The sequence below is a fragment of the Hippoglossus stenolepis genome, chromosome 5 (genome assembly GCF_022539355.2).
Source record: "Hippoglossus stenolepis isolate QCI-W04-F060 chromosome 5, HSTE1.2, whole genome shotgun sequence".
NCBI classification, from domain to species: domain Eukaryota; kingdom Metazoa; phylum Chordata; class Actinopteri; order Pleuronectiformes; family Pleuronectidae; genus Hippoglossus; species Hippoglossus stenolepis.
Window position 1 is genome coordinate 28,741,997 of NC_061487.1, and position 15,627 is coordinate 28,757,623.

A 15,627-nucleotide genomic window follows, 5' to 3' on the forward strand; every position below is an offset into this window, starting at 1 on the left:
TTAGGTTTGAGTCCAGTGCTCAACCATTTTTATATTTTTGTTTAGTCATTCTTGACTTCTTAAAAGTTTCTTTGATTTCTGCCATTTTATGGGCATTGGCGGGGTGTTGACCTGTGCTAATTGGGAACTTAAGACATGGCATCGATATAAAAACACAAGTGCGAACAACTCTCCAATTTAAGAACACTTCATGAATCTGAGTTTTCTTAGACATTTTCTTAAGAACAAATTTAAGTAAAAACTTACTAAAATATTGGGTGAATGAGGCCCAATGATCTTATTTTATTGAAGAACTTCATTATAAAATAGAAACATGTCCTCACATCTTAAGTTGATGTGAACATCAAACAGCAGAGCTGCGTCTGTAGAGAACTTTACTGTCACGGTCTTCTTAATACAACAGGATTTATATACACACGTCACTGCTGATTGGACGACACTTCTGACACACGTATCAAATGAGGAAACAAACCTCGAACCTCGTTGACTCAGTTAAGAGGAAACATGTGGTTCAACCTGAAAACTGGAGGAAAATGTTCTGTTGGTGTCGGTTCTTTAACAAGTTCATTAAGACTGAGGCGACTCACCCAGAGCAGAGTTAAAAACACTGACTCTGAATGGTTCAGTTTCATTGTTGGAACAGGAACTAAAAATAAACTGGGAGAAGTTTAGAGTCTAAGGCCCAATCCCATTTCACCCCTCGGCCCTGCCCCTTGAAACGGAGTCACAAGGGTAGTGGTTGAAATCTTCCCCTACGAATTGGGACAGCCCTTCAAGAAGCCGTAACATCATCATCAGTCGTCAAGGAACCCGACATGTCATCAGTAGTCGTCGATGTAAACAGACGAGACAGTTTTGCCGGGGACGTCATTGTAATAACATTGTTAAGATCTTAAATAAACCAACGCTATTGTTACTAAAGTGACAAACCTTCAACATCCAAATAACCTCTGTGCTGTGTGTGTGTGTGTGTGTGTGTGTGTGTGTGTGTGTGTGTGTGTGTGTGTGTGTGGGGGAGGTTGCAATATGAAATTATGTGAAAATACGGGACTATCATGCAAAAACAAAAAAAGATCGCCAGCAGTGACCATAATACATTGAAATGATATTAAACTAAGATGTTACATCATTATCGTAATTTTTAAATCCTTATTAATGGAGAAAATACTACATCTGTGGGTCTCTCTCCCAGCTTCCCGGTGATTCGCAAGGCCTTCGGGGTACCCCCCCGTTTGAAATGAGGGTCTGAAAAATCATCCGTTTGGAGGGTATAGAGCCCCCATCCCCACAGGTATTGGGACAGCCCACCCCAACACGTGAATGTGCAAAACGAAGGGGAAGGGCTAAGGGGTGAAATGGGATTGGGCCTAAGACGATGCGAGCAGCTACACACTCAGTGTTTCCCCTAACAACAAGCAGGCCTGTCAGAGTTTACACACAAGGCAGATTCATGCTTCTGCGTCGAAGCTACTCTATAGGTGTGCACGTAGCCAATGCACAGGGCCGAGAATTTATAGTTGTGCATAAGTGTGTCTGAGTCGCGTTGCAATTACAACGTCGAAACACTAGTGGCCGTAGATTTTCTATGCTGGTGTTGAGCGTCTTCTGGTTTCTGGTTCACTTATTTACAAACTCTCTGGTCTCCGTTTACCCCCGAACAATGGAGAGTGTTACTGAGTGGATCATGTGGGAGCTGATAGATGTTGAAGAGCGATTGCTTTTTCTTATAGAACTGCAACGAAGTCAAGAAAGACGTCGTCCGAGATCGTTTCTTCAACTCAATTCAAAAATGGCGACGAGTCTGTCGGAGATGAGACACTACCGAGCAGACGTAGAAGAATGGATTGGGCCACTCACTCATTCACTCACACACACATCATGAATAATACTAATAATACTTGCTTTACCTCCGCTGCTTCAACTCCATCCTAAGAAAAACCCTGATTAACAGACGATGTGCTGTTTAATCAGAACAAATGTTTTATGAGCTCAAATGTTTTTATGTAACATTTCAATAGGAACTAGTAATAAAAGCTGTTAATAAAGGCTGTACAGTAAAAAGTACAATATTTCCCTGTGAGTGGTACAAAAATATAAAGCAGCAGAAAATGGAAAAAAAGTAACAGACCGGTGTTCATCAGTGTTGGAGATGAATGGGTTAACACACTGGTCTCACCTCTACCCTGGGACGCATCACCATGGTAACCAGTGACCAGTCCATGTGGAGATTTACTGAGCTGCTGCGACACTGAAGCTGCTCTTGGCTCAGTACTGCAGTATCGTCAACAGGTTGTATGTAATGGTGTCTCTGATGACCTCGGCCGTGCAGTATGTGTCTCCTGCGTACGCTTCTGTATCAGGCTGCCTTAAATACGTTCCAGAAGGAGCCATGTCAACGTTCCACTCCGGAAGGAAACCGTCTCCTCGAATTTCGCAGATGTTGTGCAGAACGCAGCATGCAGCGACGATTCTGGGCATCATGGAGATGTCAATGTCGCTCTTCTTCAGCAGACACCTCCAGCGTCCTTTCAGGCGGGTGAAGGCAGCATCGACCACAGACCGAGCAGAGGACACGGTGTAGGAGAAACGACGCTGCTCAGGGGACAGCTGCTGCTCCTCGCTGTAACCTTTCATCAGCCACGGCTTCAGAGGGAATGAAGCATCTCCGATCAGATGGACGGGGATCTCCACGCCGTCGGACAGGAGCGACCTCTGAAACGCAGGAACGCAGGTGTAACTTCAAACGATAAATAATCCAGTGGTGAAGCAAACCTTCACAACATCCTCTCTGAGGCACAGTTTCAGATAACCGAGTGTTTGGGCTGTATAAAGATCTCCTCTGACCTCCTCTGACCTCCTCTGACCTCCCCTCACCTCCCCTGACCTCCTCTCACCTCCTCTGATCTCCTCTGACCTCCTCTCACTCCCTGACCTCCTCTCACCTCCTCTCTCCTCCTCTGACGTCCCCTGACCTCCTCTCATCCCTGAGCTCCTCTCCTCTCTCACGCCCCCTGACCCTCCTGACCTCTTCTCACCTCCCCTGACCTCCTCTCAACTCCCCTGACCTCCTCTCACCTCCCCTGGCCCCCTCTGACCTCCCCTGGCCTCCTCTGACCTCTTCTCACCTCCCCTGGCCTCCTCTGGCCTCCTCTGACCTCCCCTCACCTCCTCTCTCCTCCTCTGACCTCCCCTGACCTCCTCTCATATCCCCTGAGCTCCTCTCCTCTCACGTCCCCTGACCTCTCCTGACCTCTTCTCACCTCCCTGACTTCTCTGACCCTCCCGACCTCCCCTGACCTCCCCTGACCTCTTCTCACCTCCCCTGGCCCCCTCTGACCTCCCCTGACCTCTTCTCATCTCCACTGACCTCCCCTGACCTCCTGACCTCCTCCTCAACCCCTGACCTTTCCTGACCTCCCCGACCTCCCCTGACCTCCCCTCCACTCCCCTGACCTCCTCTGACCTCCTCCTCCCCTGACCTCCCCTCCCCTCCCTGACCTCCCCTCCACTCCCCTGACCTCCTCTGACCTCCTCTGACCTCACCTCTCTGGGGAACAGGTAACCGTCGGGCCGGTCCTCAGCTTTCAGGTACAGGTCTGAACTGCACAGCACGGTGGCGCTGCTGCTGCTTCCAGGCCAACCGGCATACACATCCGTGAAGCTGCCGGGACAGAAACATGCGTCACGGGGCCGTCAGACCACGTTCAGACAGAGACTTACCGGACACGGTTCTTACCGGACACGGTTCTTACCAGACGTTGTGGTCCACCACCGCCTGCAGGATGACGGAGTGCCAGCCGCTCCGGTTGATGTAGTGGTCGGGGTTCTCCCTCGGAGGAGCGATGGGGATGTGGGTCCCGCCGACGGCCCCGGCGCACTGCGGGTAGCAGCGGTCCTTGAAGGCCTGGAGGGTGTCGTCCAGCCGCGGGCCGCTGGGCAGCGACACGAAGCGGTGGAACAGCCGCTCCACGATGGCGCAGGCGACCTGACGCACGATGTTACACACGGTGGCGATCCCCACCCCGAACATGTCTGCGATGGAGCGGTACTCCCCGGACCGGGCCAACCACCACAGGGTGATGGCCAGCCGGCGGCCCGGCTCGATGGGCACCCGGTAGTTCGTCTTGCGGCGTTTAATCGCCGGACCGATCAGTTCGAGCAGGAAGTCGAAGGTGGACCGGGACACACGGAACTGCGCCTTCCACTCCTCGTCGTCGAACGCCTCGGCCGTGGCCCAGAGGTTCTGCCCCGGGCCTCGGTCCCGGACCCAGACGGGTCTGCTGGTGGTGGAGAGGAGACTGAGCGCCGCCGCGATGGAGGACAGGAGGAAGGCTCTCCTCCTCCGCAGGTACTGCCTCCTCCGCCGCTCCCGCTCCATCAGCTCCCGCTGCCTCCGCCGCCGCAGCACGGCCGCCTGCAGCCGGTACAGCTCACACATCTGCGGGGCGAACACCGGAGTCACACCGAGGCTCAGCACGGAGCCGAGCAAAGCTGCTGCCGGGGCGGAGGCCTCCTCCTCCGGGGCCGGGGCCGAGGCCTCCTCCGTGTCCGCCTCCATTTTCTACCGCCAGTAAACAAACCGCACGTCGCCTGTTTATGACGTAGATGAGCACGTTCACTTGTTTTTTCTGAAAACTTCAAATGAAAAAGTTTCTTTTCTTTTCACCAAACTTTGATAGAAAATGAATTTAAATGGACATAAATAAAACAAAGTGTCTCCACATTGGTTTGGTCAGATATGATATTAGATTAACATCTGTTCACTGATGTTTATCATAAATCATTGTTTTCTTCCTCATGGAAAACATCCTGAACCAGAGGAGGAGGAGGAGGAAGAGAGGAGGAGGGGAGGAAGGAGAGGGGAGGAGGAAGGAGAGGAGGAGAGGAGGAGAGGAGAGGGAGGAAGAGAGGGAGGAAGAGAGGGAGGGAAGAAGGAGAGGGAGGAGGAGGGAGAGGAGAGGAGGAAGAGAGGGGAGGAAGGAGAGGGGAGGAGGAGGGGAGGAAGGAGAGGGGAGGAGGAGGAGAGGAGAGGAGAGGAGAGAGGAGAAGAGAGGAGGAGAGGGGAGGGGAGGGAGGAAGAGGGGAGGAGGAAGGAGAGGAGAGAGAGAGAGGAGAAGAGAGGAGGAGAGGAGGGAGGAGGAGGAAGAGAGGGGAGGGGAGGAGGAGGAAGAGAGGGAGGAAGAGAGAGGGAGGAGAGAGGGAGAGAGGAGGGAGGAAGAGGAGAGGGGAGGAGAGAGGAGGAGAGGGGAGGGGAGGAGGAGGAAGGAGAGGAGAGGAGAGGAGAGAGGAGAAGAGAGGAGGAGAGGGGAGGGGAGGGGAGGAAGGAGAGGGGAGGAGGAAGGAGAGGAGAGGAGAGGGAGAGAGGAGAGGAGAGAGGAGAAGAGAGGGAGAGGAGGAGAGGGAGGGAGGGAAGAGAGGGGAGGGAGGGAGGAGAAGAGAGGGAGGGAGGAGGAGGAAGAGAGGGGAGGAAGAGGAGAGGGGAGGAGAGAGGAGGAGAGGGGAGGGGAGGGAGGAAGGAGAGGAGAGGGAGAGGAGAGAGGAGAGAGGAAAGAGAGGGGAGGAGGGGAGGGAGGAAGAGAGGGAGGGAGGAGGAGGAAGAGAGGGAGGGGAGGAGGAGGAGAGAGGGGAGGAAGAGGAGAGGGAGAGAGAGGAGGAGAGGGGAGGGAGGAAGAGGAGAGGGAGGAAGAGAGGGGAGGGAGGAAGAGAGGGGAGGAGGAGGAAGAGAGGGAGGAAGAGGAGAGGGAGGAGAGGAGGGGAGGAAGGAGAGGGGAGGAGGAAGGAGAGGAGGAGAGGGGAGGAAGAGAGGGGAGGGGAAGAGGAGAGGGAGGAGAGAGAGGAGAGGGAGAAGAGAGGAGGGGAGGGAGGGGAGGAAGAGGAGAGGAGGAAGAGAGGGAGGGAGGGGAAGAAGAGGAGAGGAGAGGAGGAAGGAGAGGGGAGGAGAGAGGAAGAGAGGGAGGGAAGAGAGGGGAGGGGAAGAAGAGGGGAGGAGAGGGGAGGAAGAGGAGGGAGAGGAGGAGGAAGAGAGAGGGAGGGGAAGAAGAGGAGAGGGGAAGAGAGGGGAGGGGAAGAAGAGGAGAGGAGAGGAGGAAGGAGAGGGGAGGAAGGAGAGGGAGGGAGAGAAGGAGGGAGAGGGAGAGGAAGAAGGAAGAGAGGAGAGGAAGAGGAGAGAGGAGAGAGAGAGGAAGGAGGGGAGGAGAGGAAGAAGGAAGAGAGGAGAGGAAGAGGAGAGGAGGAAGGAGAGGGGAGGAGAGGGAGGGAGGAGAGGATGAAGAGAGGAGGAGGAGGAGGAGAGGAAGAGGAGAGGAGAGGAGGACGAGAGGAAGGAAGAGAGGAGGAGGAGAGAGAAGAGAGGAGGAGGGAGGAGAGGAAGAGGAGAGGAGGAAGGAGGAGGAAGAGAGGGAGGGGAAGAAGAGGAGAGGGGAAGAGAGGGAGGAGAGGAGGAAGGAGAGGGAGGAGGAGGAGGGAGGGGAGGAAGGAGAGGGAGGAGAGGAGGAAGAGAGAGAGGAGAGGAGAGGAGAGGAGGAAGGAAGAGAGGAGAGGAGGAGGAGAGGAGAGGAGAGGAAGAGGGAGAGGAGAGGAGGAGAAAGGAAGGAAGAGAGAGGAGAGGAAGAAGAGAGGAGAGGAGGAGGAGAGGAGAGGAGAGGAGGAAGGAGAGGGGAGGAGAGAGGAAGAGAGGAGGGGAGGAGAGGATGAAGGAAGAGAGGGAGGAGGGAAGAGAGAGGAGAGGAGAGGAGGACGAGAGGAAGGAAGAGAGGAGGAGGAGAGAGAAGAGATGAGGAGGGAGGAGAGGAAGAGGAGAGGAGGAAGGGAGTGGAGGAGAGAGGAAGAGAGGGGAGGGGAGGAAGAGAGGGAGGGAGGAAGGAGAGGGGAGGAGAGAGGAAGAGAGGGGAGGAGGAGAGAGGAGAGGGGAGGAGGAAGAGAGGGAGGAGGAAGAGGAGAGAGGAGGAAGGAGAGACTGATAGAACCAGAGGCAGATGTGGATGTGAAGTAAGAAATGAAGAGAGGGAACATGGGCGATGGAGAAATGAGAGTTCAGGAACAGAGAGAATAATAAAAAGTCCAGGGAGATCAGAAAGTGAGGAGGAGGAGCAGAGGGAAGCTTTAATGAAAAGGGAAACAAGTTTATTAAGAACTCAGGATCCAAGAAAGAGGAACAAATAAGACGTAAGAACAGAGAGGAGCAAGACATGAGGGTGATGAAGAGGAGTGATCGGTCTGTTATTATTATTATTATTATTATTATTATTATAAAAAACATTGTTCTTGGACATCGATGACATCAGAGGTAGATTAACTTGACTTCCGGGCTGCTCGACGTTCGTCTGCTTCTGTCTTTCAGAGGAGCAGATGCTCGTGGATTTAGCTGTTAGCCTGAAGCTAACTGTTCTCACCCTCTCTCTGTTTCTCACCCTCTCTGTGTCTCACCCTCTCTGTGTCTCACCCTCTCTGTCTCACCCTCTCTGGTGAAAATGTCCATTGATTCAGTGAAACTTTCTAAGAACCTCCTGCGCATGAAGGTAAGTGAAGCTGTGTTTGCTAACTCATGCTAACAGCGTTAGCAGCCGTTCCGCTGAGCCTGTGCGCGGACGAGTCTTTATTTCCTCAGTAAACTTTTAAACATCGTCTGAAGATGTTTGTGATGAAAACTGAGTTCAAACTTCACGTGTGAAAGTAAGAAGTGAAACCTGCTGAACACGTGGAGCTTCTGAGCTTGTCATTGATTCTGTTTCAAAGGAGCAGGGATAGGTTTCATTTGCATTCCCTTTACGTCTGTTTTCATGTTTTTAACAGTTTATATATTTGAAGTGTTTCCCCTCATGTTAGTTTCTGACGTGAGACGTGGATCTGAAACACATGAAAACAAGTCCAGATGATTATTATATTCAGGTAATGTGTTGATGTTTGCTCAGTTCATGCAGAGAGGTCTGGACGCTGAGACCAAGAAGCAGCTGGAGGAGGACGAGCGGAGAATCATCAGTGATGAGCACTGGTACCTGGACCTGCCGGAGCTCAAAGCTAAAGAGTGAGTAGAGGAGTGAGTAGAAGAGTGAGTGAGTAGAGGAGTGAGTAGAAGAGTGAGTGAGTAGAAGAGTGAGTGAGTAGAAGAGTGAGTGAGTAGAGGAGTGAGTAGAAGAGTGAGTGAGTAGAGGAGGAAGAGGAAGGAGGAGAGTGAGGAGTGAGTAGAAGAGGAGGGTAGAGTGAGGGGGAAGAAGAGTGGTGGGAGGGAGAGGGGAGAGAGGGTAGAGGGGATGAGAGGAGAGTGGTGGTGGTGGTGGAGGAGGAAGAGAGGAGTGAAGGTGTAGAGGTAGAAGGTGAGTAGAGAGGAGTAGAAGAGTGAGTAGAAAGCACTCCTCACTGAATAGTTATTACTCACATGCCGAGCGGAAAGAAGCCTCGTGGTCGTACTCAGGTATTTGAGTAAAAATACTAAGTTACTCTCCACTGCTGTTGTCATGGTAATGATGTGTGTCAGTATAGTGTGTGATGTAGCGGAGTGAAGCAGGAAACAGTCTGGTGTCACTTCCTGTTTAATGGAGATGTGATGATGTGAGGCAGCAACATGACGTCACGTTCTGCCCCCCCCAGGAATCTGATCATCGAGGAGAAGAGTTTTGTTCCGTGTGAAGATCTGACGTTCGGTCGCCTGTCATTCCGAGGATTTAACCCTGAAGTGGAGGTTTGTCTCACTCTTCTCCTTCTCATGTGTGTCATTGTTAACGTCGGAGACTCACTCAAACATCGTGAACAAGTTTCTACGCCTCTTCTTCCTCCTTTTGCAACTTATTTGCAATAATAACTAATCAGTAACGCTAAATGTTCGATTGATTGATGATTTTTAAAGGTTGATATTTTCTAAATAAAAGTCAGAGGATGGCGATAGTGACGTTTTTCGTTGTCGGACACAGAAGCTGATGACGTTGATGAATCCGAGAGACGAAGGCAAAGCTGAGGAAGAGGAGGAGACGAGCAGGATGCCAACAGACGTCACAGATGAAGAAATGGCTCTGAGGTAACAACATTTACTCAAGTACTGTAAAGTACATTTTCTACTTGCTGGAAATAATAATACAGGAAATAATTATGAAATACTGTAAAAAAAAAGTGTAAATTTGAACCGGTTAAAGATTAAATCAAAGATTTTTAAAATTTTGTAATTGAAGGAGTTTTAAGAAGTTTTATCAGCTGCAGGATTTTTTAATCAAACACCATAAAAGATGATTTGAACTGATTTGACAGTGAATTCAGTGTCATAAGTTTCTCAATCCCCATCTGCGACGTTTCAGGTACGAGAGTTTGGTCGGGAGCATGAAGAGGAAGTTTGTGAAGAAGCGTGAGCGAGCGTCGACGGACGAGGACGTCAATCAAAACGACGTAGAAACGAACACGAAGAGAATCTTTCTGAAACCTCAGGACTGAACTTACAGAACGTGATTTCATGTAAATGTTTTTTGACATAGTTGTGTTTTACAGCCGAGTGGATGTTATACATCCTATCCATTTTTTTTAAAGAATTATCTTTGAGAAGCTGTGAGAGTTCAAATGTTTTCACTCATTAAACTCTCGTTTTTAAAAATGTATTTCAACTGATTAATTTACAGTAAGAGAAAAACAAGAGAAAAAGAAAACAGGATTCATTTGATTGAATTTTAAGACTTTGTTGTGTCTTTTCACAATAAGAGTCTGTTCAGAGATAGTTATTTCACAACAAACTGTTGAGTCAAGCCGAATCTAACTGTCCCACATCCAGACTAATATAGTAAATCATTAAGAATAACATTTATATTATTGATAATAAATATCATTCATAATATATTTTATAGTATTGTTAAGAACGGGGAGGGTTAGGGTTAGACCTGGACGGACATGAATGTGGACGGTGTCTCAGCTCGTCCTCAGTCCCGCCGGTTCACAGTCGTTGTATTTAGTTAAAGTCTTGACGATGACGTCAAAGATGGCGGTGGGACAGTGGCGGTGGACAAACGGCAGCAGCCATCCCATCTGCCCGGGGGTGTACAGAGGTTTGGGGTGGACGGACAGCAGAGCATGACACATGTCGTCCACCACAGGGGACAGATCCTCCGCTGAACGTTGGGACAGTCTGGACAAACCGCTGGGGAGGGACGAGATGTACGCGTCCCCATAATCCTCTCTGGCGTCAGGAGAGGCCGCCTCCAGGATCTCGTCTCTGTAGCGACTGACGTTGTCACTGGTTCCAAAGATGTCTGAGAGGAAGGAGACGGTCAGAGAACCGGTCAGATCATTGATCATTGATTCAAAGTGAATAAAGCAACATGAAGGAGATGCAGCTTCAGTTCATCTTCATTTGAAAGATTTATGATCGTAACGTGATCGTAACCTGATCGTAACGTGATTGTAACGTGATCGTAACGTGATCCTAATCTGATCGTAACGTGATCCTAATCTGATCGTAACCTGATTGTAACGTGATCGTAACGTGATCCTAACGTGATCCTAATCTGATCGTTCCTGAACCGACGTCACTAGTTTCATCATCTAAACCAACAACTTGTCTTTTAGACTCTGTCCCAACTGGACCTTTTAAGGAAGTTCTCCCCCTAATTGACAGTTTCATGATAAATCAGATTAATGTCTTTGTTAACCGGCTGCGTACCACAAGCTTTTAAAGTAGCTGTAATTAAACCTCTGCTTCAAAAGCCCACTCTGGATCCAGATGTTTTAGCTGATTAGACCCAAATCAATATGACCCATATGTTAACAGTTACTAACGACCTTTTCATGTCCTCAGATAATGGACTTGTCTCTTACTGGTCCTGTTGGATCTTAGTGCAGCATCTGACCCCACAGATCATAAGATCCTGTGACAGAGACTGGAGCAACATGTCGGGATCAAAGGAACATCAGACTGGTTTAAATCATATTTATCACACAGATTTCAGTTTGTTCATGTGAACACTGACTCCTCCATGCACACACAAGTTAGTCATGGAGTTCCACAGGGTTCTGTCCTTGGACCGATGCTCTTCAGCTTATATCTGCTCCCTTTAGGCGACATCATCAGAAAGCACCTCGTACACTTCCACTGTTACGCAGACGACACCCAGCTGTACATATATGAAGCCTGATGAATCTAATCACTTAGTCCAACTTCAGGAACGTCTCAAGAACATCAAGGTCTGGACGACCCAGAACTTCTTACTTCTAAATTCAGACTGAGCTCATTGTAATGGTCCCTAAACATCTGAGAGAAACACTGTGACCAGATAGTCCCCTTGGTGTTAGTTTGGCCCCCAGCTCCACTGTGAGGAACCTGAGTTAGGACCAGGACATGTGATCCACATATAAAACAAGTCTCTAGGACAGCTTTCTTCCACCTGCACATTATTATGAACATTAGGAACATCCTGTCTCAGAAGGAAGCTGAGAAACTCGTCCATTTGTTCCCTCTAGACTGGATCAGTGTGAGTCTTTATTATCAGGACGTCCCAGTAAGTCTGTGAAAAGCCTCCAGTTGGTCCAAGATGCTGCAGCACGAGTGCTGACAGGAACTAGGAGAGATCATATTACTGCTCTCAGCTTCTCTGCACTGGCACCTTGTAAAACTCTGACTATCAAGATCCTGCTCCTCACAGACATCAGGGGCTGGAAGCAGAACCTCTGCTCCTTCACATCTAAACAACAGGTCTGGAGGTTCATCCAGTCAGAATCCTGCTGGACGCCTTCTGCTGGAGGTTTACCAGGAAACTGTAGATCCAGAACTACATATCCCATCAGGCCTGGGGAGGCCTCAAAATCCCTAAGGAGGAGCTGGAAGGTGTGAGGACAGAGCGATGTCTGGAAAACCTCCGCGACCCGGGCCCGAGTAAATGGAAAACAATGGAAGGACTTTATTTTACACTCAACATTCTCCAGGACACAGTGAAATTTAATCATCTAACACAAAACAAATGTGACCGGAAGAATACAACTTCAAGAGCGTTTTAATCATCAACAAAGAATCGTATAAAATGAAGAAAAACTGAAACAGAAACCAACACTTTCAGTTTGTGTTGATATCGACAACAGACACACAAAAAACGTCCTGCTTGGTGTCATCATGTGGCCTACTTGTTCTGAATCCTGCAGGTTGGATCAAAGCGACTCTGACGCCCCAATCAGACAACTCCATCCTCATCACGTGAGAGAAGACGCTCAGAGCAGCTTTGGACGCTCCGTACGCCGAGAACATCGGCATCGGCACCACAGCTGCAGGACGGACGACAAACATCTGGATCAAAACATCGTTGATCTGAAACTGTATTTGAATGAAAAGTTTGACTTCCTGTTGACCTGCCATGCTGGACATGTTGACGATGCGTCCTCCGGCTCGTCTCAGCAGAGGGAGGAAGACCTGACACATGTTGACAGCTGACAGGAAGTTGACGTCCATGCAGCGTCTGCACGCTGAGAGCGGCTGAAGCTCCGCGTCCATGGGACACTGAAGGATTCCTGCATTATTCACCAAACCCCACAGACCTGCAGGAGGGGGACAGCTGAGAGGTGTCCTCTGTCTGCTGTCCTCTGACCTTGGTCTGCTGACCTCTGACTGCTGACCTCTGTCTTCTGACCTCTGTCTTCTGACCTCAGTCTGCTGACCTCTGACCTCTGTCTGCTGACCTCTGACCTCAGTCTGCTGACCACTGTCCTCTGTCTGCTGACCTCTGTCTTCTGACCTCTGACCTTGGTCTGCTGACCTCTGACCTCAGTCTGCTGACCACTGTCCTCTGTCTGCTGACCTCTGTCTTCTGACCTCTGACCTTGGTCTGCTGACCTCTGACCTCAGTCTGCTGACCACTGTCCTCTGTCTGCTGACCTCTGTCTTCTGACCTCTGACCTTGGTCTGCTGACCTCTGACCTCAGTCTGCTGACCACTGTCCTCTGACCTCTGTCCTCTGACCTCAGTCTGCTGACCACTGTCCTCTGACCTCTGTCTGCTGACCTCTGACCTCAGTCTGCTGACCTGTCTTCTGACCTCTGACCTTGGTCTGCTGACCTCGGTCTGCTGACCACTGTCCTCTGACCTTGGTCTGCTGACCACTGTCCTGACCACTGTCCTCTGACCTCGGTCTGCTGACCGCTGTCCTTTATCTGCTGACCACTGTCCTCTGACCTCTGTCCAGCAGCAGAGTGAAGACAGACATGATGGTGGACAGAGGAGGTCATACCTGTGTCCTAAGTTTGAATGTCTCAAATATAAGAGGACGTACCTGTGTGTCCCACCTGAGAGCAGATGTCCCTGTGCACCGTCTCTACTTGGTGTCTGTCCGTCACGTCCAGCTGGAGGACATGCAGGTTCTCAGACGTCTCTCTGAGCCGCTGAGCTCCAGCTCCGTCCACGTCCAACATGCCTGCAAACACCTTCACTCCCATGAGACTGAGACGCTTTGCCAGAGCGTGACCGAAGCCCGAGTCGCATCCTGAGGAGACACTGCAGGTCAGAGACGTCCCGGGGACACTCTTTCAAATAAAGAGGGAAAAGATTTTCACATAACGATGGAAAGAGTCGAGGGTTTGATTCCCACAAACATGTTGGACCCAAGTCCCTCAAACATTCAATTGTTTTTACGGCAGACGTTCGTCATTCTAACATCTTCATCATCCTCCGACCTCACACAAGTTGTGTATCAGGTTGTGTAATTGTGTGGTTGTGGAGTTGTGTGGTGACCTCCCAGTAAAGTTTCCTCATTCTCTATCTCATCATCTCTTTGTGTCGTTGTTTGTTGTTCTCTATCTCTTCATCAAACATGGTGGAATTTGATCAGAACGTCATCTTCAGCTCGTCCTGTTTTTCCTGATAACAAACACACACACACACACACACACACACAATCTCATGTCCTGTGTGTCTCTGTTGTGTGTCTGTCTGTTGTGTGCGTCTGTCTCTGTGTTGTGTGTCTGTCTCTGTGTTGTGTCTGTGTTTCTCTGTGTTGTGTGTGTCTGTGTTTGTGTTGTCTGTTGTCTGTGTGTGTTGTGTCTGCCTCTGTGTTTGTGTTGTTTCTCTGTGTCTGTGTTGTGTGTCTCTGTGTTTGTGTTGTGTGTGTGTGTCTGTCTCTGTGTTGTGTGTGTTGTGTGTCTGTGTCTTTGTGTGTCTGACCTGTGATGTGTTGTGTGTCTGTGTTTGTGTTGTGTGTGTGTGTCTGTCTCTGTGTTGTGTGTGTTGTGTGTCTGCCTCTGTATTGTCTGTGTTGTGTGTCTGACCTGTGATGTGTTGTGTGTGTCTGTGTTTGTGTTGTGTGTGTGTCTGTCTCTGTGTTGTGTGTGTTGTGTGTCTGCCTCTGTATTGTGTCTGTGTTGTGTGTCTGACCTGTGGTGTGTTGTGTGTCTCTGTGTTTGTGTTGTGTGTGTGTCTGTCTGTGTTGTGTGTCTGCTCTGTGTTGTGTGTCTGCCTCTGTGTTGTGTGTCTGACCTGTGATGTGTTGTGTGTCTCTGTGTTTGTGTTGTGTGTGTGTCTGTCTCTGTGTTGTGTGTGTTGTGTGTCTGCCTCTGTATTGTCTGTGTTGTGTGTCTGACCTGTGATGTGTTGTGTGTGTCTGTGTTTGTGTTGTGTGTGTGTGTCTGTCTCTGTGTTGTGTGTGTTGTGTCTGCCTCTGTATTGTCTGTGTTGTGTGTCTGACCTGTGATGTGTTGTGTGTGTCTCTGTGTTTGTGTTGTGTGTGTGTCTGTCTCTGTGTGTGTTGTGTGTCTGCCTCTGTATTGTCTGTGTTGTGTGTCTGACCTGTGATGTGTTGTGTTTGTGTTGGGTGTGTCTGTCTCTGTGTTGTGTGTCTGCCTCTGTGTTGTGTGTCTGACCTGTGATGTGTTGTGTGTGTGTCTGTCTCTGTGTTTGTGTGTGTGTGTGTCTCTCTGTGTTTGTGTGTTTGTGTTGTGTGTCTGCTCTGTATTGTCTCTGTGTTGTGTGTCTGACCTGTGATGTGTTGTGTGTGTCTCTGTGTTTGTGTTGTGTGTGTCTGCCTCTGTGTTGTGTGTCTGACCTGTGATGTGTTGTGTGTGTGTCTGTCTCTGTGTTGTGTGTCTGACCTGTGATGAGCACCCCTCTTGTCTCTGGCAGTAGCAGCTCACATCTCTTCCTGTCCCAGATCAGACGGACGCTGCAGCTCAGGAGAACAAGTCCACACAAAACTGGAGACACAACATAACACAGGGAGGCCCCCAGGGGCCAGAGCAGGGCCCCAACCCAGGCCCCATGTCCAGCATCATGTCCCTGGGACAGTGTCCACAGCACAGTGAGGACGTAGAAACCTGCAGCTGCGACGCTGAAGCAGACGTCCATCATCTGTCTGTCACCTGCAACAATGAGGCCACGCCCCTCTGAGACACCTGTTCAAGTATGCCCCGCCCACCAAAGGAAGCACAAGACACCTGTGACACGTGGCAGCTCCTGGATCAGCTGATGATCGATTATCAGTCGTCACTTTGATTTGGTAAGAAACTCAAGCTGATAAGTGATCAGCTGCTCTGATCGATTCAGGTTTAAAGGTTTTTATTTGTTTCACATCAAACTGAAGCTTTTTGTTACTTTGTTTTCTAATAAAATAATAAATCATATTAACTGATTAAGATTCAGTTCTGTCCAATCAGATCAAAAACAAACATGATTCAGAGACAAAG

General features: G+C 49.7%; 3 protein-coding genes across 3 annotated transcripts; 1 reads left to right on the forward strand and 2 right to left on the reverse strand.

Annotated features, from left to right (window-relative positions):
* Positions 1-1,967: 1,967 nt before the first annotated feature.
* On the reverse strand, positions 1,968-4,605 carry LOC118110147 (protein ALP1-like). The gene is made up of 3 exons (XM_035157782.2): positions 3,753-4,605; positions 3,544-3,661; positions 1,968-2,712 (listed from the first exon to the last, which is right to left on the reverse strand). The coding sequence occupies exons 1-3, from the start codon at positions 4,556-4,558 to the stop codon at positions 2,266-2,268; spliced, it is 1,371 nt and encodes a 456-aa protein (XP_035013673.1). The 5' UTR covers positions 4,559-4,605; the 3' UTR covers positions 1,968-2,265.
* Positions 4,606-7,267: 2,662 nt separating this feature from the next.
* mphosph6 (M-phase phosphoprotein 6) lies at positions 7,268-9,578 on the forward strand. The gene is made up of 5 exons (XM_035157900.2): positions 7,268-7,517; positions 7,911-8,023; positions 8,587-8,677; positions 8,907-9,010; positions 9,285-9,578. Exons 1-5 carry the CDS (start codon positions 7,470-7,472, stop codon positions 9,415-9,417), a joined length of 489 nt encoding a protein of 162 aa, XP_035013791.1. The 5' UTR covers positions 7,268-7,469; the 3' UTR covers positions 9,418-9,578.
* Positions 9,579-9,640: 62 nt separating this feature from the next.
* On the reverse strand, positions 9,641-15,298 carry hsd17b2 (hydroxysteroid (17-beta) dehydrogenase 2). Its single transcript, XM_035157898.1, has 5 exons — positions 15,037-15,298; positions 13,227-13,436; positions 12,310-12,495; positions 12,088-12,225; positions 9,641-10,223 (listed from the first exon to the last, which is right to left on the reverse strand). Exons 1-5 carry the CDS (start codon positions 15,290-15,292, stop codon positions 9,883-9,885), a joined length of 1,131 nt encoding a protein of 376 aa, XP_035013789.1. The 5' UTR covers positions 15,293-15,298; the 3' UTR covers positions 9,641-9,882.
* Between the last annotated feature and the right edge of the window lie 329 nt (positions 15,299-15,627).

Bases quoted from the DNA above. Each gene is read 5' to 3' on its own strand.
- mphosph6 (XM_035157900.2), top strand. From the start codon at position 7,470: ATGTCCATTGATTCAGTGAAACTTTCTAAGAACCTCCTGCGCATGAAG. The intron at 8,024-8,586 runs GTGAGTAGAGGA...TGCCCCCCCCAG, and splicing joins CCGGAGCTCAAAGCTAAAGA to GAATCTGATCATCGAGGAGA. The intron at 8,678-8,906 runs GTTTGTCTCACT...TGTCGGACACAG, and splicing joins GATTTAACCCTGAAGTGGAG to AAGCTGATGACGTTGATGAA.
- hsd17b2 (XM_035157898.1), bottom strand. From the start codon at position 15,292: ATGATGGACGTCTGCTTCAGCGTCGCAGCTGCAGGTTTCTACGTCCTC. The intron at 12,226-12,309 runs GTCAACAGGAAG...TCCGTCCTGCAG, and splicing joins CAACATGTCCAGCATGGCAG to CTGTGGTGCCGATGCCGATG. The intron at 10,224-12,087 runs GTAGGCCACATG...CCTTCCTCTCAG, and splicing joins ACCTGCAGGATTCAGAACAA to ACATCTTTGGAACCAGTGAC.
- LOC118110147 (XM_035157782.2), bottom strand. From the start codon at position 4,558: ATGGAGGCGGACACGGAGGAGGCCTCGGCCCCGGCCCCGGAGGAGGAG. The intron at 3,662-3,752 runs GTAAGAACCGTG...CTGTCCCGGCAG, and splicing joins GTGGTGGACCACAACGTCTG to CTTCACGGATGTGTATGCCG. The intron at 2,713-3,543 runs GTGAGGTCAGAG...CCTGCGTTTCAG, and splicing joins GTTACCTGTTCCCCAGAGAG to AGGTCGCTCCTGTCCGACGG.